The following is a 23,897-nucleotide window of genomic DNA, read 5'->3' as shown; positions in this document are numbered from 1 at the left end:
TTGCAGCTAATCTCATGGTGGCATTTTAGACAGCTTATCCATTTTTAGCATTTCTGCTGTAAATGAAAATGTTCTGTGGTTTAGATGGACAGTGGCCTTGACTGGATAATCCCAGTTTCTGATCTGTCCCATATCTTTCTTTCCTGCCAATCTGTCATTACTGCTGTACTATTGCATCTCTCAATATCCATAGGACATATGTCCATTTAGCATTTAACCTATACTTGTAAAATCCAACATACATGGACCCATTTTGTGCAATTAGTATTTAGAAAAATATTTGAGAGAATTGTCTACATGGTTTGGGTCTATGTGTGTTGGATTTTACACATGTAGGACCTGTTAAAACTAATCCACTTAATTAAGGCATGGAGTTTGGAAGAAGAAGATGCAAGCCCCACCACACAAAGTGGTGTGTGTGTGTCCAACTCATCAGGAGGAAGGGTCATAGTTCAGAAGTACAACACATATTTTGATGCAGAAAGTCTTGGGTTCTCCAGATAGGACTTGGACAGACCCCTTGCTGAAACCCTGAAAAGTTTAGGTGTAGACAATACTGAGCTAGAAGGACCAGGGGTCTGACTTGATAAAAGGGAAAGTCCTGTGTACTTAAATCCCAGGATAAGGAGAGATGGGGGAAGAATGTCAGGTGAGTAGGGAGCAATGGTGTGCTCTTGCTCCTTTCTGTGAGCATGGGCTGAATTGCATATTGACAGGCATTGCCCAATCTGACACATTTCATTCATGGAATTTAAGGAGGCTGCTACTTAACCGGATAGCACTGGCAATAAGAAAACTGGCAAAAATGAAATTGGGTGCACATCTTCAAGGTTTCTCCTTGCAAAACCCACACACATTCTGCTTCAACCCGTATATATTTAACCAATTGTGAAATAGTACCTGTGGCTTATTTGAGTTCCCCTAAGGCTCGACATAGTTTCTTCCAAGTTCTGCCTCAGATCTGCTATATTCTTTACAGTTCTCATTCTTCTAGCTTCAGGATCTTCCCCTGCAACGAAACAGCGTATATAGCTAACAATATACTGCACATGCAAAAATATAAGAAGAGATCTCAATCATCATTCCATCATTCCAATAACATATCTCTGAATCTTCTCTAATATGAAACAGACAATGACTTCTAGTATGCAAAGTTATTTCATAACAGCAAATTAGCTGATGCTCTGTATGGGGGAAGCGTGGAGGTGGCAAAACAACAACAACTGAGGTGTCTGTACTCACACCTTGAGAAAGTATAAAGTGCCTTTCCCCTCTTCTTGCATTCCCTCTACCCACTTTTCCATTGAATTTGTGAGGAATCCTTAATTTAAAAGTTGATAATAAAACTTAAAAATACATTTTTTAAAAAATGAAGATTTATAGATAATTTTGAAGGTTTTGTTAAAAAGAATTTAAAATTAACACTGCTGTCAATCACAAAACGCCCAGTGTGGAGTGTATGATGTGGCACACAGTATTAGCCATGCAGGTATGGCATAACACAACATTAGAGGTGCTTGCCTGCTTGGTTTTTTTGTGGCAGTCACACAATATTGATTTTACACACCCACACCCAGAGAGAGAGAGAGAGAGAGAGAGAGAGAGAGAGAGAGAGAGAGAGAGAGACCTTGTTGTCTACAAACCACAGGGAACATAACCTGGTTCCATGGAAAATATACAAGGTGACCAACCACATTCTCTTCTGCACGGGCATGGAACACCCACATGCACTCAACATACATGACGCCCACCCTGTGGAACACCCTTCCATCAGATGTCAAAGAAACAACAACCTGACATTTAGATGGGCAGGGTACAAATAAATTATTATTATTATTATTATTATTATTATTATTATTATTATTATTATTATTATTCAGACCACAGACACACATGCCTGTCTGTCTCTCACACAACCACACATATATGCCTCCTTTCCTCTCAGTCCAGGTGCACCTGTCCCTCTCTCTCACATACCACACATGTACACACACCTCCCCGCATCTTGCACACACAAACACTTACATACACATCACATAGACCTTCCTCTGTCCAGCTTCACCTTTCCCTACTCCTGCAGACCCCACATACATAGTCTCTTTTCTCTCATATGAACAAAGACCTCATATACATGTTTTCCTTTCCTCACCCACCCACCCCATATGCAACCCTTCCTCTTTCAAACAAAGCACACGTACATACCTCTGTCCTGTGTTCACACACACACACACTACATGAGCAGCAGCAGCACCCATTGAAAAGAGCGCCTCACTGGGGCAAAGGCAGCACTTGCCAGCAACTTTCCCTTGCAGCCAGACCAGGGTAGCCTGAATACGCAGGACACCCCCACTACTCCTCCACCCCAATTTCTTTTTTTAAGTAAGCCCCAGCACAGGAAAAAGGAGACACTGCCCCTGGCTAGCAAGTAAGGGTGGGGGCCTCAGCTAGTGTTGTGCAGGGGGGAGGGGAAGCACTGGCATTAGACTCTATACATAAAATATATCCAGATTCAATAGACATGAGTATTCATGAGTACAATTTAAAGATATACAAAATCTAAACTGCAACGACTTAATTCTAAACTCTCACTTGATTTTAAGACCTGCCAATTATTATTTATTTATTCTAGCAGCAACGTGTCAATTTCTATAGTATTTAATTGGAACATGGGATTTACAGGTCGACACAGCACACTTTACTACATATTAATACCATTCCCTACCACACAGTTAAGGAGGGAACTTTGCAAGACTTCCGGGGGAAAGATTCCTTGAGTATTGAAGTTGTTCTGGGGTGGTTTGGCCCTTAGCAGCAGGTGAGATTTTCTACCTGTATGTGCAGGTCATACTTGGCCACACATTTTATGCGAGAATGGCATAAATTCTACCTTGTTATACTTTAATAAATATAACCTTTCCTTATCTTGACGAGCCTTCATTCCAGTTTGTGTACTCCATGAGATCAGGAATGTGTCATAGGCTTGCATACCCTTACTCCCATTCCTTCTCTTCCCTAATCCCCTGCTCCCCTCACCACAAGGAGGTATTAACAACTAAAATTGCATGGTAACAGAATCCCATCTTCAGGCAATTCTGTGATCTTTTTGCTCTGCCATTAAGTGCTCAACAGAGGGAAGAAAGCAGAGAATATGTGAGAGGACTCCGTGCGCCAAGGCCAGCTCATAAATATTGGAGAAGACATGATTTTCAGCACATATTTAAATGACCTTCATAAAATAAAATGATAGGGATGCTGACAGAGCGTGCAAATAATGGGTTTGTAATGTAATGTTTAACCTGCTTATAAGCCTCATTTCTGGCTCCTTGCTTGGTTCTGAACTCCAGTGGCAGAGCGTCATGCTCCGGCACTGGGGGGCGGAGAGCATGCGGGGGCAGGACTGGCACACGTCCCAGGAATGTGATGCACCACCTGTAGGGGCGTGGCATGCGTCCTGGGGGCATGGTGTGCCGCCCGTAGGGGCATGGCACCCGGCACAGGCAGGGGGGCAGCCGCGATGGCACCCTGCTGGGATCGCGCTGCTGGGGGAGGTGCGCTCCCACAGCATGCCTCTTCCTCCGCTAGTGCTGAACTCACAGATGATGGGGAGGGTTCTGCAGCTTTCAGGGCTTCAATGGAGCAAACGTAAGCAAGGATGTGAAGAACTTTCCTAAATCGTATGAAAACATGCCTGCACACATGCAAAGGTCAAACATGCTTAGAACACTAAAAAGAAAAGCAAAAAAAGCTAATCTTTTTAGGAATTCATACTTCTGACACTTCAGCTGCATACTGAGCTATAATGAGTTCACACATCTCTAGGAATTATGCCTCTCAAGATACCACAAAAGCATCAGCTTCTCTTTCTCCTGAGGATTGGTCCCTAGCTATTCTTGCTTAATGTCAAAACACAGCCAAGAAAGATGCCTGATGATTTTCAAATTCAACATCCCAACAGCTTTTGTGTGTAGAGATGCTCATACAGTGTGAAATATTATTGTTGTTTATCATTGTTATGATGCTTGGTTATAACTAACCTGCCATGAGAGTCAAATTTATTTGTGATCATGCACAGGAAAACCAGCTGTGTTTTTATAGCAACAAAAAGTAGGGAAGAGAGTTGGTGCAAAGTATCTCTACAAGAAGAAGAATCTTATTAACTTCTGTATGAATAAATCAGAAGTTCATTACATATCACTATGTACACAAAAAATCAGAATAATTTGTGGGTGTTTAGATGACCAGAGACAGGGATTTTATGCCAGTACTCATATTAATACATCATACACTTAGTGACTAAGAGTCTCCCCTAAGTCAGGCGTGGGAAACTATTTTCCCTCTAGATATTGCTAAACTACAAATCCCATCTTCCCTGACCATGAGCCATGCTGCCTAGGGTGGATGGGAGCTGCAGTTCAGCAACATATGTCGGGGCCAAAGGTTCTCTAGTCCTGTCCTATATCCGAACATCTTCACATAGAGACAATGTGAGCATTATTGATTAGACAGAAGGGTCCAGAAGGCCGAAAGGTAGATCAACAATAATATATGCTAATCAAATAAATAAAACAAATACAAAAGAAAAATAATGTGTATATTATTATTAAATTTGTATACCACTCTTTCCATAGATCCCAGAGTAGTTCGCAACAGAAAAATACAAAAAGAGAACACAAAATACATAATCAAAAAACAACAAAAACAAACCAATAACTCCCCCTCCCACAAACACATTTGAAAGGACTTAGAATGTTAATTAGTCAAAGGTATGGTTGAAGAGGAACATTTTTGCCTGGGGCCTAAAGATATGTAATGAAGGGGTCAGACATGCCTCTCTTGGGAGAGTACTCCACAAACAGGGAGCCACCACAGAAAATATCCGTTCTCATGTTGGCACCCTCTGGACCTCTCGTGGACAAGGCACACAAAGAAGTGTCTCAGATGAGGATCACAAGGTCCAGATTGGTTCATATAGGGAGAGGTGCTCCTTGAGGTTTTGTGGATCTGAGCCAGAGTCAAAACCAACACTTTGAATTACTGGCAGCCAGTGCAGCTGGGCAAGGATTGGTGTAATATGTTCAAATTGCCTTGCCCCAATGAGCAACCTGGCCACTGAATTCTGCACCAGCTGAAGCTTCTGAACCATCTTCAGAGACAGCACTATGTCTAATGTTGTTGCAGTGATCTAACCTAGAGGTTATCAGAGCATAGATGACAAATGTTAGGCCATCTCTGTCCAGAGAGGGGCACAGCTGGGCCATCAGCCGAAGCTGATGGAAGACACTCAGTGCCACTGAGGCCACCTGAGCCTCAAGCAACAGCAAGGATCCAGATGTACCCCAAAACTATGTACCCACTGCCTTCAAGAGCAGCCAACCCCCACATCCATCTGGCTTAGAGAACCACCTGCTAACCGTGTCTCAGTCTCATCTGAAATGTGCTTTAGTTTGTTGGATATAATCCAGTCCATTACCAAAGCAATCCAAATATGTTACAATTGTCCAGTTTGGAAGTAGTGCTAAACAATAGCCTGGGTAGCATTAGGACCATGTTTTTCTCTCTGTTTTCTCCTTTTCCAGTATAGTTGCAAGGAGGAGATTTTATTTTTTTAAAGGAATTGGATGCTTCCAATCACCATTTTGCTACTTCTTGGTTAGTCATTCCTGGTTTGTTTCACTAAACTACCATTTCAACTAGAGCTGTGCAAAAACAGATTTTCAAAATTATCCAATCTCTCTTTGTGGGCACATAAATTTGGGGAAACATGTCTCAGAATTTTTCCAGTGGGCAACTTGGCTGTCAGTTTGCTTCCCCACAAAATTCCAGATCAGTGTCATTCAAGGGGGCTTGGGGACGCCACCACACACACGTGTATAAAATATTCTTGGAAGAATATGCAAACAGGCCTCCTATTCCTAGGAAATGTTTCCTGTGAATTTTCAGAACACCTCTAGTTTAAACTATTGGTTGCCCTTTATATTCACGACGAACTGCAGCTAGTTTTGAAACAGAAGCGGATGTTTCACATAGTCCTTCCACTGCCAATGTGGTGAATAGTGAAAGCTGGAGCGTGTGAACATAAGACTCACCCAGGCTTATTCCAGCGCTGCTAACTTATGGTTTAGTATTATGTCCCATCTTATCCATTAAACAGTAATAAACAAGCCCAGAACAAAATAAATAGACACTTTACTTTAATTATCTGGATCCTGGGGGTGAGAGATAGAACCTTAAGCACCTTTATTATTTAAAGGTACTAGACCAACAAGTTTCTCCTCTCTTCTATGGTACAAGGCGGCAACCAAATGGCAGCAATCAGAACATCAGAAAGCAGAAAGGATTTAGCTGAGTTCCGAACTGCATGAGTTGCATTTTCAGCATTTATGATGCCATGTCAATCCCAGGGTTCCTCTCTGATCATTTGTGCTCCTGGACAAAAACGGAATATAATCTTTATAAATAATTAAGTTGCTTCAGCGTAGCTAACATTAACAGTACCCCATACTTCGTGCTTCTGTTATGAAAGTTACATTTGTCACATTAAGGACTGCAAGCAAGGGAGAATGGGGCTGGTTGAAAGCACCCTGCAAATGAAAATTAACATTCCACACATCAGGCATACATGTCAGAAAGAAGAACAGGTAAAGTCTGGATTGAATGGATCTATAAGGTGCATGAGCTAGCAGGTAAGTTAATAAATCAAGCCAGTCACCCAGAACCAGTTACTTATGCCCACTAGCCTATTTCAGATCCTGCATCCATTCTGGTTTCTGCAGTTTCATGACCAGGAGCATTCTTCCTGTACAGCTAGCATCCACTTAGGTAAAGGTAAAGGGACCCCTGACTGTTAGGTCCAGTCGTGAATGACTCTGGGGTTGCAGCACTCATCTCACTTTACTGGCCGAGGGAACCGGCATACAGCTTCCGGGTCATGTGACCAGCATGATTAAGCCGTTTCTGGCGAAACAGAGCAGCACACAGAAATGCCGTTTACCTTCCCACCGGAGCAGTACCTATTTATCTACTTGCACTTTGTGCTTTCAAACTGCTAGGTTGGCAGGAGCAGGGACCGAGCAACGGGAGCTCACCCCGTCATGGGGATTCGAACTACTGACCTTCTGATTGGCAAGCCCAGCAGCTCAGTGGTTTAACCCACAGCGCCACCCACGTCCACTTAGAGGAGTCCTCAAAAGCAGAGGGTATTAGAAATCTTGCTTAAAATGGAGGAACTCACGAAATTGCCACATGTTTCACTTTTTTGCAAATGCCAACAGCCCCGGCAAGCACACTCCCTGCCTCTCTCAAGTACATATTATAAGCTTCCAAGTCCCCACCCTTTTTCTTTTTCTTTTTCCTTTTGATGAGCAAATAAACCCCCATTAATTGAAATGACCCACCTAGTCTCATATCGTTACTGTGGGGTGTTCATCAAACTGTACAAATATGAAGACAACAAATATGTTGGAGTTCAGTTTTTGCAAAACCAAGTAGGGAGTTTGACAGTGCCCGCTTACCATACATGGACTGCACATGCAATGTACATTGTAACGTAGAGAGCTGAGTTTATGGTCCTTGAAAGAAACTGGTGAATGGCTGCTGTTAACTTCCAAACATTTGCAGAGATACGGGGTTACATTTCATTTCCTACTGGATGGGTTTCTGATGCAATCTACGTGTGCCAAAATTCATGTCTTTTTCTCCAGACGGGAAAACTGAGGCATATGCAGCTATTAGCAGCCATGTTTATCTCATGCTGTTGCAATGTTATCTCATTAAAAAATTAAACAGCCACCTTTATTCCATAACCATTTTACTTTAATATTAGTATAACATAAAACATTTCCTCCCTATCACCCATTGTAGTTAAATATAAAAGGCTTTGCATTATGACACAAGTCATCCATCTGTGAAAATATCACCCCACCCCACCCCTAGTTGTGCCATGATTAAGAAAATGTGCTATCTGGCAAAAGTCATAGGCAGAAACAGGGGTTTCTTCCAGGTCACACAACAGATCAGTGGCAGAAACAAACACAGATTACCTGATTTTACCAAGCCCATTATCTCTTGTTTAAATTCTGCTTAAATCGCAGCATACATAAAGCTTCAGTTTCAGTCTTAGCACAAGTATATGCCACAGGGAAATGAAGGAGGGAGGGGGAGAGAGAGAGGTGGGGGGGAAGAAGAAGAGGCACAGAGTTCCAAAAATTTAATTACATAAAACATCTGAATGCAGCACTTTGAGCAACCCACACTTCTAAGTGAAGGGAGATGAAAAGTACAGCCAGCTGCAGAGGAATCATTTGAAGTACCTATGGCTGTGGATTACCGATGCCTACTTGCCTTCACTGATGTAGCTCGTTTATGAAATCTTGGCACTCAAAATTCTGCTCAAAGCGTGTATTTATGGATAAGATTTCTGTAGGGAGCCTTATGGAGCTAGAGCAGAAAGTAGGCCATGGTGCTGCCTAAATACATCAGACCTTATTAAGTTTGCTGGTTGCCTAATTTTTTATTATTGAAGTATCAAGGCATATTAATACAGAAATTGAGAAATTGAGAATGAAGTGGCAAACTTACACAGGTACCTAGCCAGGAGAAGCATTTATACTCAATAAGGCCATTACATGCAGAGGAAACCACAGGCACACTCTATCACACCACCTTCCCTAAGATGGGAAAATGATAGTATGACTGCATGACACTCCCGTGTATGTATAAAACAATCATGAACCAAATAGGTTAAAATTCACAGCCTACCATCGCTTGTTGTTCTGAGGTCAGCTTTAGTGCAAATATGACCTATTGGGAAAATCATGTGCTGCCACAAGCATAGCTTTCAAAACAGATTATCTGAGTGGTGGTTTTTTTAATATATAAAAATATAGTCACTTTATCTAAAAGGAAGGATAACATTCCACTGTGCAACACTGAACACGAACCCAGATGTGTCTTCCAAGATTACTGTTACAGATAGGTAGCCGTGTTGGTCTGCCATAGTCAAAACAAAAAAAATTCCTTCCAGTAGCACCTTAAAGACCAACTAAGTTAGTTCTTGGTATGAGCTTTCGTGTGCATGCACACTGTGTATCTGAAGAAGTGTGCATGCACACGAAAGCTCATACCAAGAACTAACTTAGTTGGTCTTTAAGGTGCTACTGGAAGGAATTTTCCAAGATTACTGTCACCAAAATATCCATGCAGATGTGCCAGTGCCTATAAAACTATCTGCCCATGCCATGCAGAAGTGAACTCACCCAAATAATCATTGTAAAGCACTTGCTCTAAGTCACCAAGCATTGTTATTATAACGTCCTCATCCAGCTGTGCTGTCCCCTCGCGTAAGCAACCTTCTTCCTCCTCCACCCAGTTCTTGCTGGTGAATCTAGGCTTAAAGGGCACTTTTTCATCACCCAATTTGCTCTTTTCTCCTTGGCCACATTCATCTGCAGAATAGCCTCTGAGCCTTTTGCTTGACTTTCTGCCTCCGACAGGTGGTAGTTCTTCAGTTTCCCACGGTGACTTGTTGCTGGCATGGTAAAGGGAGTGTGCTGATTTTGATAGCGCTTTGGAAAGCAAGCTTCTGCTTCCAAGTTCTGCCTCCCCTTCACGATGAACCTGGCTAGACTTAGAAGCATTGCCAAACCAGTTCTCTCTGCATGAAAATCGCCTCTTTTCCCCTTCACTTAGGAGAGTAAGATTCGTCAAAGACCTCTGTTTCTGAAGGCGAGCACCCCCATTTCTTGCATCCTTGCCTCTGAACACCGAGAGTTCAGCAGGTCGTTGCATGATTTTAGCCAGAGATTCACTTCAAATTATGCTTCACATTTCCTAGATGCAGGGAAGGCAAGATTTTTTAAGCCGGTATCAGGAACGAACCTTTCAGCAGCGTACGATTTAGACAGCATGCAGCTCTCCTCTCCACTGGTACTGAGAAACATAGCTTACACATCCAGTGTGCATGCTGCAAATGACTAGACAGGCATAGTTATATTGTCTGAATTTATGTCGGTTTTGATGCTAAGCCAGCTCTCTCCAGCCCTGTTAATCTGCAGTACTTACAGTCATTTTACTTGAATTTCCTTCAAGCAGAAGAGAGTTGATCAAACACTCGGCTCCAGCACAAAAGTAATCCTAAAAGCCAGCGATGCTTTCCTCTCTCCATCCAATCATCGGTTTCATCAGAGCGATGGACCTGCATCCCTTTCTACAGCTGCTGTATTCTGAAATCCAAAAGTACGGAGCAAGTGCAGACTACTGTGCTTCTCCCACACTCTCCCGCTAGATCATGGCCGGTTGCTGTGCGCAGCTCTTTACTTTAGACGGGCTGATAGAGATGCAAGTGCAGCCTGCACGTCAGAGCTCAATAAGAGCCAAAATTAACCAGCGAAGCAAAGCACTGAAAAGGCTTCCTTGCATTTTAGTATTCAACCTGCATTCCCAGATCTATGACTGTTCTCTGCTACAGCAGTGGATGCTGCTGGCTGCCATGGCAGCAAACAGCCTAGCAAATTAAACCGGAAAGACCCAAGCCTCTGCCCAATTTTGTAATGCCAGGGGTTTTGAGGCACAGCTTAAGCCAAATGGGAGGTCCCAGCATTAGCTGCAGCACACCTTGAAATGGTATCTTTCACTGTACGGTAAGATTTAGAAAACGATTTCTGTCTTGCCACCGCTATCCGTTATGCAGGCAATTAGAAGGAGATTTTCAAATGGTATTTGATTCTTGCAGTGCATGGTGAATATGCCTCTTCCCATAGTATAATAAATAATTTATAGAAGAGTCTTTTTTTGTTTGTTTATTTGATAGATCAGTTACTTATTATGTGAAGCATTTCATTTCCACCTTCAAAATAAAATGCTTTGGATTCTCAAACCACTAACGGGTGATTCTAAATGTTCAAAGAAAAATTATTTTTTTCCCATCTTCTGGGGGAAACTATTAAATTGAGTAGATCACCAGATATGAAATCTCAGTTGAGGTATGAAGCAAAGTACACAAGCTCTAAACATTTTTTTATATACAGTAGCATTAAAATGCAATGAGAAAGTATAATTAATAGCTATACGGTAGTTTTTTTCGCATAAATGAAACCTTGTCCTTAAGTATTATACAAAAAGAATTGCATTTGCAAAAACTATAGCATTAAAAATTTCATCCAGCTTACAAATAGAGGTATCTAAAGACCATAATGTCATTTGTCAGCATTCAGCCACACCTACAGAATAAACCTACAGAATAAATCTTAAACTTCTTCCTGCATACAAAGAAGGAAATTGGGCAGATTATGTGCACTTTTATTAACACTTTGATAACTGGAAATAGCTCTAGTGACGCATTTTCACCAGGAAAATTTGGCTCAGTTTTTTATGTATTTTATGTATTTTGGCTAGTTAAACATAGATATGCCCAAGTGCTGTGTTTGCTCTTACCATGGTTTGAAATTGGTTTAAGATCCTAGCTGGTTCCACCCCCAGCAACCACAGTCTCCTATTTCAGAGTGAAATGGTAAAACTATGCTTAGCTAGTTGAGGAAATTTCCTATCATGGCACAATGAAAAGGAAGGAGGGAAATGAAAATGCAAAGAAGAACATGCACACACCATCTTCATTTAACAAACCAAAAATATGCACCTAGCCCACCATTGAAGTATCATCAAACGATTAATACAATCAAACCCTAAGCCAAACTCCTACAACACACTAGAGAAACCTGAGCTGCCTTCTTTGCATGGGAGTATTGCAAAATACAGCCTTTCTGCTAGCAGAATGAAAACTTAAACCAGGAATAGGCAAACTCCGGCCCTCCAGATGTTTTGGAACTACAATTCCCATCATCCCTAGCTAACAGGACCAGAGGTTAGGGATAATGGGAATTGTAGTTTCAAAACATCTGGAGGGCTGGAGTTTGCCTATACCTGGCTTAAACACTACTCCAGGTACAACTGCTGAATAAAGGTAGCAGACCTCTCAATGAATAGCTGTTCCATATCTGAGAGGGGGGGGGACTAGTACAGTTAAAGGCAGTTGTGAAAAGAAGGCACCCAAGCTAGTTTAGTGTAGTGGTTAGAGTGCTGGACTAGGAGGCCTGGGAGACCAAGGTTGAAATCCCCACTCAGTCATGAAGCTCACTAGGCAACATTGGACCAGTCACTGCCTCTCAGCCTAACCTACATCACAGGGCTGCCATGAAGATACCAATGAGGAGGAGGACCATGAAAGTCACATTGATCTCCTTGGAGGAAAGGTAGGATATAAATGAATAAATAATACTTGGGCTTCAAAGATTCCATACCCAAATGTAATTGTTCTCACATTTTAGGAATGTGTGCATGTGTGCTTCTAGCAATGTACACTATGTTCAGGTCCTTTCTATATTTATTCAGTTCAGGTAATTCAGCCATGACTAATACATATACACCAGCCATACAAACATATTTTAAACACAGGAAAAGAACCAACACAACATGTTAATACACAGCTGATGTTTTCTATTTATTTATTTTTAGACATTGCATTGAATACAGCCCAGTGGCATATATTCGTACATACACATTGCAGAATCATTTTCCTTTTCCACATGGCAGTTGCCTTTGGACCACTCCAAGCAGATAATTTTAGAATCTGAACTAGGCCATACACTGCCATTGTCTCCTAGACCAACATAAATTTTTATCAAAAAGATGTTATGTAAGCATGTTCCAAGTACAAATGTTTACAATGTAATTTCAGTAGAAAAAAAAATACCCTTCCAAAACCAAAGAATGATCAATGTTTTGTAAAGCTGTTTCTTAAAAACAAATTTAACATGGAAAAATTACAGGTTCTTATCCACCTTGCCTCTGCATCAGTTGGACAGATCATGAGGATACTTGAAAGAGTGTTGTGGTTACTGAGATTTTCTTGGTGTTAAACATTTTGGTCTAAAAGTCACAAGTTTGTATAAAACAGTGAAAGTTCTTCATGTAGGTAATGTAGCAAAGACCATATCCAAAATAGGATATTGATTTACTTGAACGTTCTGTCACATAAGACATGACAAGACATGCAAACAGCTTACAAGGACCACCTACGTTATAACCTAGGTTATCCACTCTCATTTGCAGAGAAGTGTAAGAGTATATAAATATAAAGTACACACCTTCTGTTGCAACACATTGTGCCAATATTCAGCGCTAAAGAACGTTTTTAGTTTTACCACAGATTGCTTAGATTAAAATAATCAACACAATTAAATAACTACAACATTATTTTGCGACAATAATTCATAATGTTTCACAGTAACATGACCCTCAGCCTAACAAAACTCCTTAGGTTTATGTAACACTCAGAGTGTGCTTTCCCCAACCAAGGCCTTCTGTTTCTGCTATGTCTAAATATGCTTTCATCTGCAAACATCAAAAATAGAGCTTGAGGTACAGGCAGAACTATCACTGAAAGGATAAATGCAGACAAACAGGAGATGGATTTTCGCCCACAGGAGACAAAAGCAACATCTTCAAAAGAAATGACAAAGATGATGATCTTTAGCATAGCAGTTTCTTAGGTGTTCCCAGATCAATCACCTTCTCTGACTTAGCAGCAATGGAATGCTAACTAGATCCTTTACCAAAACCTATCTTCACAATCCTTAAGCTTCAGAGGGGTTTAAAAGAAACAAAATCAAATAACATCCAATATACCTTAAAAACACAATTATGCAACCTCTTAAAAAATCGGCACAATGACAGAAATACTAAACATTACATTGCAGCTTCAGAAAACAGTATCAACCCTGGGGCCAGAAATGTCCACTGTCTTCCAAGTGCCTGAAGGAAAACATAACAGTATGCCACCATCAGCATGATGTTAGCGCTGCTGATGGCAGTGGTACATATGTGCTAAAATAAAATAAAAATACCAGGCTAAGGATAATGATGTTCTACGATTACTTTTTCTGTAGATCTTGTTCTACTGAGAAAAAGCTGGTTGTCGGATACTCACTGGTGAATCAGTGCAATTTTGCCTATGTTCAAAGCCAATCCCATAAAGAACAGATAATTTTCTTTGTGTGTGTGTTTTGTGTGTGTTTTTTTGCATTTTAGTAGGTCTGATGCTTGTTTGGATTAGCACAGTAACACTGAAGCAGGAGGAGGCAAAAAACAGAAATGTGGAGCACGGTATCATCTCAATTTCAAAAACCACTGAGGGACAATTTAAGCATGATTGCCACCACACAGAGGCTAGTGATTAGCACTTACAGCACAGTGCCAACCTTACACCTGGCAAGAACAAGGTTTAAAAGGCTTTTAGTGTGCTGGCCTACACAAAGACACCATCTATATGACAATGCAACCACTTCCAGGGCTATACAACTCTGGAGTGCATCAAGCACATGGGGTGAGAGCCTTTCAAATGTTACACCCACCACATGGAGAACTGTCACTGGACAGTGCTTTTTGGCAACCACTCAAGGAAGAGAGCTACACTGTTCAAATCCACTATGAGTGACCTCCACAAGCAATTACATCTCCTGAGACATTTCCAGTACTGTGTATGATAAGATGTCAAATGGCTAACAATTTGCTAGCTGCTGTCCTTGCACATCAGATCATCAGAGCAGCAAAGTAACTGCAGATGCCAAAGGATGGCAGCATAAAAGACCAAAAAAAAAAAAACCAACCCCAAAACAAGTATCAACAACACGTATCACTTGATTCCTAGGCTGACTAAATGTTATTGATATATGCAAACACCTGCCCAACGACTGAACCATCTTGAAACAGTGGGTTACAGATCTAGCATGTGGACATTTTCAGTCTGCTGTTCTAGCCAATAATCATCCTGTTCAACAAATGCATGCAACGTTTTAGCCTTTTTCCACACTCACTTGCTCACATTGCTGTAAGGCAGTTATGAGTGACACACATCTGCTTTTCTTTTCTTTTTTAGTACAGTATTTCCAATATACCATGAAAGGATAACTGAACTGTCACTATAAGCTCCTCAATCGAGTACCAGTGACATTCTGAAAAATGAGCCAGGAGCTTGTCTGATCACACTCCTGTGCCCATTTCACCCTTCTGTGTCATTTTGGAGCAGAAATGTAAAACCCATTATGGTAAAAAGACTAGCTCTTTGCTTACCTATGTGTCCATCTGCCTGATTATTTCTGCTAACTCCAATGTGGAGCATATACCATCTGTAGCAGCCCTACTGAAGCAGTTTTGTACGCATTTATTTTTACCTGGGTATTTTGAGCTTGCGTATGCAAATTGACATGAGAAATTGATGTGAACATGCACCATGTTCAGAGGATCAGACAATGGGAGGAAGGGGAGGGCTACCTGTTTAGGATTAAAATGACACAGAGCAGGGTGGGAGACACACAATAGTATTTGAATTCTGGACATTTAGACAAAGCTCACCAATGGCCTAAACAGCCAAATGTTTAACTCATATTCTGAGAATATTTAAATCACCGTGCAAATGAGTACACAAGGCAGCATTTCTACTAGTGCGATCAAATGTTCTTCCCGCAGAAGAAAATTACCTGAAATTATGTCTGCTTTCAACAAATGCTATTCCTCAAGCTTTTACTGGGGGGAGGGTGAGTTTGCTCCCCACCTCACCTTCAGGAAGGAATGATGTATGCAGGGCGGACAGCATGCAGAGCTGATGGGAGTGCGGCTGTCTGCTTTATAAACTAGTCCTGTACAATACTATTCCTCTTTCCCCGTGGCATGCCTTCCCACCCACCTCTTGTCTAGTTGCAGCTAGTTTCTCATAATGAGGGCCGATGAGTCCTAAATTAACTGTTTGGCCCACACTCATCACTGTTGTGCTAAGGAGGTGGTGCTGTTTTGGTCGATTGGCTTTGATCGCTTTCATAGCGGATAGTGAGACACCAGATAGGCATATGCTTAATATTTGGTGAGCTCCTTGAGGTGCTGGTAGTGTGAAGGGTTGCTAACTCTCCAATCTCTTATTGCTGGCCAGCTTAAGAGGGTTCAGATATTGGCCCGGGGAGTTATCTTCTTGTTGAACAATGACAAGCAACAACAGAGGGAGCAAGCATGAGGTCCTTGGACTCCCTTTATGGCTGCCTATGATAGACACCATTCCCCTAAGGCTGAGTCACCTGGAGCCAGATTGAAGTGTGGCCCAGATGGATGCTGAAATAAAAATGGTTCTAGCAGGCATCTAAAAGTAAAAGGTTCACAGATTAAAGCATTTAAGTAGGTGCAAAGTATTACTGAAATCCTGAGCACCAGTTCTTTAAAGCTAAAACTCATAGCCACCCACACACCCAAATGTCCCTAACGTGGTAACTATAGATGCTAAGGTAGCATTCAGACAATGGATGGAATAGGGGGGGAAAAGGGAGTTTGCTTCTCTAAAATTCTAAGGAAGTCACCTGCAATCTACCATAAACTTTACAGCACCTGCTTTGCACGCACAAGTCCCAGGTTCAAATCCCAGCATCTCCAGGTAAGGATGGGTGAGACCCTGCCTGAAACCTTGGAGAGATGCTGCCAGCAATAAGGCAACTTCCTATGTTCCTATGATGTTTAAGTTGTGATTACATGATGGTACACAGCAGTTCCAGATAGGCCACTATGTGGGCTTTACTATGGCTTATGTGAGTTTGTGTGATTCCTCTAAGCCACAGTATCATAGTCTTGTCTTTACTGAGAATATTGAGATGATAAATCTAATTGGCATTGTGCTATAGCCACCAGGCATCCAGTAAACACTATATTTCGGAAGGCATTATCAACATGTGTTGCATGTGTTATTCAAAAGACAACCATATCCATGGATCACAGGAGAAAATGGGAAAATGTTTTACTAGGGGAGAGGAACTAGCTCTGCGGACCAATTGTAGTACACAGGCAGTGGCAGAGCTTCATGCTCCGGCACTGGGGGCAGAGAGTAGGCAGGGGGGTGGCATGCTGCCCGAATGTCACCCCATTGGGATCGTGGTGCTGGGGGCAATGCATTCCCCATGCCCCCCTCTTCCTCCGCCAGTGTACACAGGGCAATTCTATGCATATTTACTCAGGAGTATAAGTCCTACAGTGCCACCAGAGCAAATTATTATCATTCAATTTTTGTATTAAAATGAAAGTCAAATATAAGAAGAGGCCAGCAACTTGTTTCTTTTATTAGGACAATGGCCTAAGAAACCACAAAAGCAAATTGAAGACAATAGCTGGAATTGACATTTGAAAGTAAGTAAACTATAGGGAAGGGGAACCTGCTGCCCTCTAAATGCCTTTAGATTCCTACTCAGCCTCAGCTGGGAAAGTCAATGATTAGGAATGATGGAAGGTGTAGTCCAACAACATCTGAAGAGCCACTGGTTCTCCATCCCTCTCATATTGCCTCTGAATCTGGAGATGTGATTTAGTTATCATGCCTTTGAGGGACCCTTTCTCCATGCTTTTGTCTAATTATCGTTTGAAGCAATCGTAGTCAGTGGTCATCATCATTTCCATTAGGTAATCAAGATCTTATTTTCCTCTTTCTCCTGAATCTATGGCCTTTCAACTGCTTCAAAATCTAATGTTAAGCAAAAGTGGCGAAAACATTTCTACCCACCTTCTCCACATCTATTATGGCCCTTCTCAGAAATGCTTTAGCCTTTCTTCGGGTGGAAGGTACTCAGATAATTCATGATATTTTTGGAACATTCTGGATTTATGTGTTTCTGCTATAGTAAGGCTGCAACTGTACGCTCAGAAGAGGACAGCAAGGATGAGGAACCTTTTTCAATCTGAAGGTGGCAAGGCTGTTGGGGACCACATTTAGCAGTGGGAAGGGGCACCCCCCAAAGAAACCTTACATAGACACAGGCAGACAACTATTAGTCAGGGGAGGCATATATTAAATTCTTAGTAAGTCCAATTAAGTTTCACCTTACATTTTCTCCACAGACTGTCCTGAATGTGCAAAAGGCAAAAAGACCCCAGTAGTTTCAGAAAATTACAAATAACGTTGATGCACAGCTGAACTTGAAGCCCTACCTTACAGCTATTCAAAACCTCAAAAAGGGGAGGGGAGAGAATTGCAACTGCGCCTCAAAAACCGCATACATGCAATTGCAGAATAATGGATACTTATTACATATTTGCAAGGAACACAAGCCTAGCACTTTGCTGAGACATTTCCCCTTCTGTTTTGATCTCTGCAACAGATCTTTGTGAGGAAGGAGTACAACTGCACATTTTGTACAACATCATCGTCTCCCCCCACTCTTCACCAGCTGTCTGATGAACAGTTGGTAGGTAGAAGGGGGCAAAGGGGACTGTATGCAATCTGTATGCTTGGCCGAGTATTCCCCATCCCTGGTGTACAAATCAAAGCTCCTCCTGAACCAAAAGTTAGCATTGGGCAAAGACTGTTCAAAAGGAAGTCCATCAGTGACCTTCCAATCTAGCCACATAAAGTGGAGGCAATAAAATAGCCAGAAATGTCAGTTAAAATACTTCTAATTAACTTTAGAATGTCTCTTTGCTAAGTAAGATTTACTTCTGAGTAAACTTTATAGAAGTATGTAAGTCACAGGGGAATCACAATTCAGCTCTCACGGCTCAGAACCTGCATTTTAATTCCACTTCCGCTTAACCAAGGAAACACAATGCTAAACAGATATGATGTGGCAGAAACCTAAAAACCATGATTTAAAATGATTTTATTTTATTGAATTAATAATGTAAATCAATCTACCTATGATAATCCAAGACTTCAGGGTTAGGGCCTAGACGAGGCTTCTTCAAACTTGGCCCTCCAGATGTTTTAGGACTACAATTCCCATCATCTCTGACCACTGGTCTGATAACTAGGGACCATGGGAGTTGTAGGCCAAAAACATCTGGAAGGCCGAGTTTGAGGAAGCCTGGCCTAGACTGGTTCAGGTACCCATGTAGATATATATACACAATTTGTATTTTTAAAAACATTCTTTAGAATATTTGTATACAGTATTTTCTGTAAAGCACATACAAATTGATTCATCCAAATTTCAAAATAAAGCAGCAAAAAATAAAATACACATTACTCACCAGATATTTCCTCTAGGCATTGTTTGGCAGTCTTACTATATGCAAGATCCATTTTTGTAGGACTGGTGCAGAAGTCAGCAGGTGGGAGAGAGGTACTGTCATTTTCTGAATGAGTTCTGAAATTAATCAAAGAGTTTCACTGTAGCACCTATAATACTCATAGCATTAACTGCCAAGTCCGTGAATGGCAGAGGGGCACACATTTCATCAAAAGCCAGATTCTGAAAATGTCATTAGCACCTCGCTTTTTTTTCTTTTTGTATAACTTCATAGTGCTAAACTCTTCATCAGGACAGATAAGATTATATCCATATGTTGCAAGGGAGGAAAGTTTACATCTTTTTATATCACATATAACCAGACAAGGTGTCAAGGACTAAATGTCTTATCAAATTTCCCCTATCAGATGAAAGATTAGTAGGAAGGGAATGGGTAGGTCAATTTACTGGTTAGGACGTGCTTGGTTAACCAGGCACATGCTGGGAACAGCAGGTTTCTAAATGTTCTGCTGCTTTTGTGTCTCAGCAAAAGAATTACAGTGGTACCTCGGGTTAAGTACTTAATTTGTTCTGGAAGCACCACTTTAGCTAATGGGGCCTCCTGCTGCTGCTGCGCCGCCAGAGCACGATTTCTGTACTCATCCTGAAGCAAAGTTCTTAACCTGAAGCACTATTTCTGGGTTAGCAGAGTCTGTAACCTGAAGCGTATGTAACCTGAAGCGTATGTAACCCGAGGTACCACTGTATAAAGGATAGAAGCAAAACATTGCTGCCAAAGGCCAGCACTGGAAATAAACAAACCTTGGCTATGGCTCCTGGTTAAGGTGGTGAGCTTAATCATGAGTCCAGGTTTGGCAGATACACTAAGTCAAAACCATGGCTTAGCTGATGCATTACACTGAACTGAACCCAAGGGACATGGAAGGAGTAAAGCAACTGCGATCTCTTCCCCGGATGTCATCACACTTCCACAGTCCGGGTAAACTACAGCTGCCTTACCATGATGTACAAACCAGGCCAGACTCACTCCAAGTAGCTAAAAAATGCTTTCATTTCTTGAGTTTCACAACCACCATACAATCATGTAATTTTCAAAATTTTATTCATTATATCATTAAAAAATACTGTTGATGCTAATACACAGATTTTTTCCCCTAACTGATGTCTCAATCCTCATACAGGTATTTAAAGGCAAAATAATAAGAAATGAGAACTTGATGAGAGGGGGGAGGAAGCAAAACTGTTTTCATTGTCTCCTCCAAGTTAAGTGTAATAATAAATGATAATTTCACACCTCGGAGAATCGAAAGGCATTGATATTTGCTTCTTCTGAAAACCCAAGGATTACATTTAGTCTGATTCAGAGAACTAGCTTGTTTTGTGAGTATCTGGCACATTTTTAGCGCCTGATAAAATCAGAGCACACCTTGGAATGCTTTTCTAAAAGCATGTCTTTTAGAAAATAACAACCTGTCAGCTTTTTTGCTATGTTTACTACTTCCAAGTTGCTTATCTAATGGGTTTATTCAAAAGCATGCTGAAATGGATGAGGAAGCACACTGCAGAGCAGAATGCATGATCCTGATAATATTTTTAAAATGTTTAAAAGAGCATCATAAACAGAAAATGACATCTGATAAAATATATTGCGCTTGACTTTTGAATTTATTTTTTCAAGTTTATGAGAAATAGTGAAGGCAGATAAGTACTTTTTCATGTTTGGCTTTGGCCAATGCAATTATTAATTTACAGTAAACAAAGGTTTGGCAGCCATGACCTGAGGCAAATAGCCTAGTGAATTTCTAATACTAAACAACGGCTTAATGTTGTGAGAATGAGCCAAGGAGAAACTTGAATTTCTGTGCCTCTGCTTTACTACTTCTTATTCTCCGAATCAGTGGTAAGGAGATTGTAAGAGTCCACCTTCAGTTTTGAATAAATCACAGTATCTCATTAACTCAGAATTCAGGAAACTGTGGCTAGTTTAACAAACCCAAATCAAATTGTGGCTTCAGATTCTAGTTTATTAACTAACCAAAATCAGAATAAACCACATTTTCCTGAGTTTGAACGTAACAGGAAACTGTGCTTTATTCAAAGCTGAAAGGGGGAGCATTCTTCTTCCCTCATATAAGCAGGAGGGATGGAGAGAGAGACAGCAAGCCTGAGGCTCACTGCAGAACATCTTTGGGAAACCAAACCATGTTTGGTTTGTGTCTGTACTGGCCCTCTATATTTCAAAGTTCTTAGCTTGCGAGTTCTTGTTAACATAGACTCAAGTATCTAGGGTGACAAATCTGTGGCCCTCCAAATGTTGCTGGTCAACAATTCCCATTAGCTTGAGCCAGCATTGCCAATGGTCAGGGATGATGGGAGACAGAGTCCAGCAACATCCAAGCTTGTACTAGGGAGCTGCAGAGCTGTGCGCTGTTAGATGTTCTAAGGTGAGAAAGCCTCAGCTTAAGGAAAATTAGACATGATGCAAACAATCCATGATTATGCTCTTCCATTAGTAAAAAGAGAAAAAACAGCTGCACAAGAAGCTGAACCTCACTAGAAATGTGACATTTGGTGAGGAGCTGAACTGTTTCCATGCTATTTCCTCCCAATTAAAATCTCAACCTCCTTCTGATGATTCTCTTTGCTCCACAGGGGAAAGTGTATGGATAACTATATGGTACCTTAAGCTTTCCCAATGGAACTCACGAAAAGCTCTCAAAGGTTAATTTTCATGGGGAAAATGTTTCCAAGGCACAGCAGTCCCTACCAGATTCACCTCCTCCCTGGCTGTTATTAATTTAAACAAACACAATAGATCTTAATCACCATCTTCTGCATGATGTCTATTTTAGCCATTAAAAGGCATAAACTTTCTGAGATGCAGTGCACTCAAACTAACAGCGGCATACTGAGTACAGAGATAGCCTGCTGGGCTGGGAAGACTACAGTGGCTTCTTATGAAATATGTTCACTCTGATCACGTTGGAAAAGCCTCCCTGTTTTTCAAACATATTTCATTTTTAAACCAGTTGACCCATCAAACTCAAAATGCCCATTTATCCAATTGACTGGCTAAGTTATATAAGAAAATAGACTACCTTCGGCTATGTTATCTTTCTGGTCTGTGTACTGCATTCTGCCCTCAATTAACCCCTCTAACTTAAATGATTGTTCTTGCTAAATGAGGCTGCACTTAGCTGAGCACAGAAACCAAGTCATTGTATGTCTATCGTTAAGAGCCATTATTCTGTGTCTGAACAAGCTTTTCCACAGATATCACAGATTTCCTTAGCTATTCTCTGACATTCCAAAAGCCATACAATTAATATGCCTTATACGGTTTGACAGGTTTCACTGCTTCAGTTGCCCTGAATGAATTCCAATGATTATTTGATTTTAAGACTAGGACATAGTATCAATATATCACAGTGTTAAATATTAGGGAAAACAAAATCCAGATTCGCACTTTTGTACAATGAATTAAGAAATGTACAAAAGCGAAAATGGGAAAATATTCTTTTTTTATTTTTACCACCTACTTTAGCTCAGACTTGGCAGACCATTATTAAATGCACCACTTCAGCAATTCTGCTTGAGCCAAAGATACAACCGTGAAAATATCTAGGTTAAATACTTTGGACTGTTTGCTGCTGGAAATCTTAGTGCTACCTTTGACTGGCAGAGTTTGGCCTGCTGCCACTTCAATTTCGCAACAATGAATGTAAATGACATAAACTGTTAATTCGCTCTTGTGCTCGTGCCTGTGATTTGCCATTTTAAGGACAGAGCAGCTTGTAATAAGCTTAGCATTATAATTCCTATGTTCACAGGCATACCAGCTAAGAAGCGGGTCTGGGCTGAAAATGGTATTCTAATACTTGTGTAGACAAAAGAGAAGCTGCTTTCAAGGAGAAAAGGTTCAAACTGGCACCTAGCATCTGCACTGCACTCACATAGCCCACTAATCACTAAAGCGATATGCACTATAAAATAATACACTCCTCTGTCCAGAATTTTCCATTCAAAACAGAATATTTGTTTCCTTCAGTATGATTCATTGCTTCAGTCTAATCGAAAACCGGTTGCCTGAAGAATACATCAATAAGGGGAGATGCAAGTGATGGATGAGTCTATAGCTTGGTCAACATTTTAAGGTGAACTAACTTAATTCACACCTCTCAAGCTTCTTTAAAGCTTGCACTTCTCCAAACTTTGTGAACTAATTCTCAGTTCAAAACATGTGCAAAATGTCATGGCAAGATCCTAAAGTTATTTTAAAGCCCCATTCATGTATGATTTTTTAAAAAGTAGATTTAGAGTGCCTTAAATGCACCAAAAACTAAGGCAGCCTTGGACTAAAGCAGTATAGTCATTACAAATCCACTAAGATGTGTCCATGCACACCAAAGTCATGTGTGGTACATAAAGAGGGCGGGGGGGGGGGAAGGAATGAACCAACTCTTTTGCTGTTTGTAAGAGGTTCCCTGCCTTGTCATCTAGAAGAAATCTTTTACTTGCCATAGGCTACTAGCGAAATAGTGGTTTACAAGCATGAACTAAGGATGTTCCGTATATATGAGTATTAAAGCAGTTTTTGCTTAAATAAATTTGAAATGCAAATATGAAATTTATATCAATCAGTCTTCTCATTTGAATTACAAATGCATCTGTTCTGCATTAGTAACAATCAGCCTTTCAGATAAACAGCAAAAGAGAGGCTCACGCTGATGTTCAACCTTAGAGAGTTTCGAACGGTTTGCTGGAATGAAATATTAGTACCCAGAATATCTCCAACAGCCTACTCTCTTATATTAAATGCTTTGAACTAAAAATGTATAATTATTCTGTTGATTT

General features: G+C 40.9%; 1 protein-coding gene across 11 annotated transcripts in view; it reads right to left on the bottom strand.

Annotated features, from left to right (window-relative positions):
- NAV3 (neuron navigator 3) overlaps positions 1 to 23,897 on the bottom strand; it is a 430,775-nt gene that overhangs the window by 103,997 nt on the left and 302,881 nt on the right. For 10 of the 11 annotated variants that reach the window (XM_081929091.1, XM_081929086.1, XM_081929090.1 and 7 more), the window contains 2 exons: positions 19,045 to 19,160; positions 901 to 1,009 (listed from right to left, as the gene is read on the bottom strand). In XM_081929091.1, coding sequence (XP_081785217.1) covers positions 901 to 1,009; positions 19,045 to 19,160 — 225 coding nt within the window. Of the gene's footprint in view, positions 1 to 900; positions 1,010 to 9,254; positions 10,497 to 19,044; positions 19,161 to 23,897 lie in introns of those variants that run through there. The other variant, XM_081929095.1, reaches the window with a different exon arrangement.

This window comes from Podarcis melisellensis (assembly GCF_964234715.1).
Source record: "Podarcis melisellensis genome assembly, chromosome: 10".
Lineage (NCBI taxonomy): Eukaryota > Metazoa > Chordata > Lepidosauria > Squamata > Lacertidae > Podarcis > Podarcis melisellensis.
This window is presented reverse-complemented; position numbering and strand designations above follow the sequence as displayed.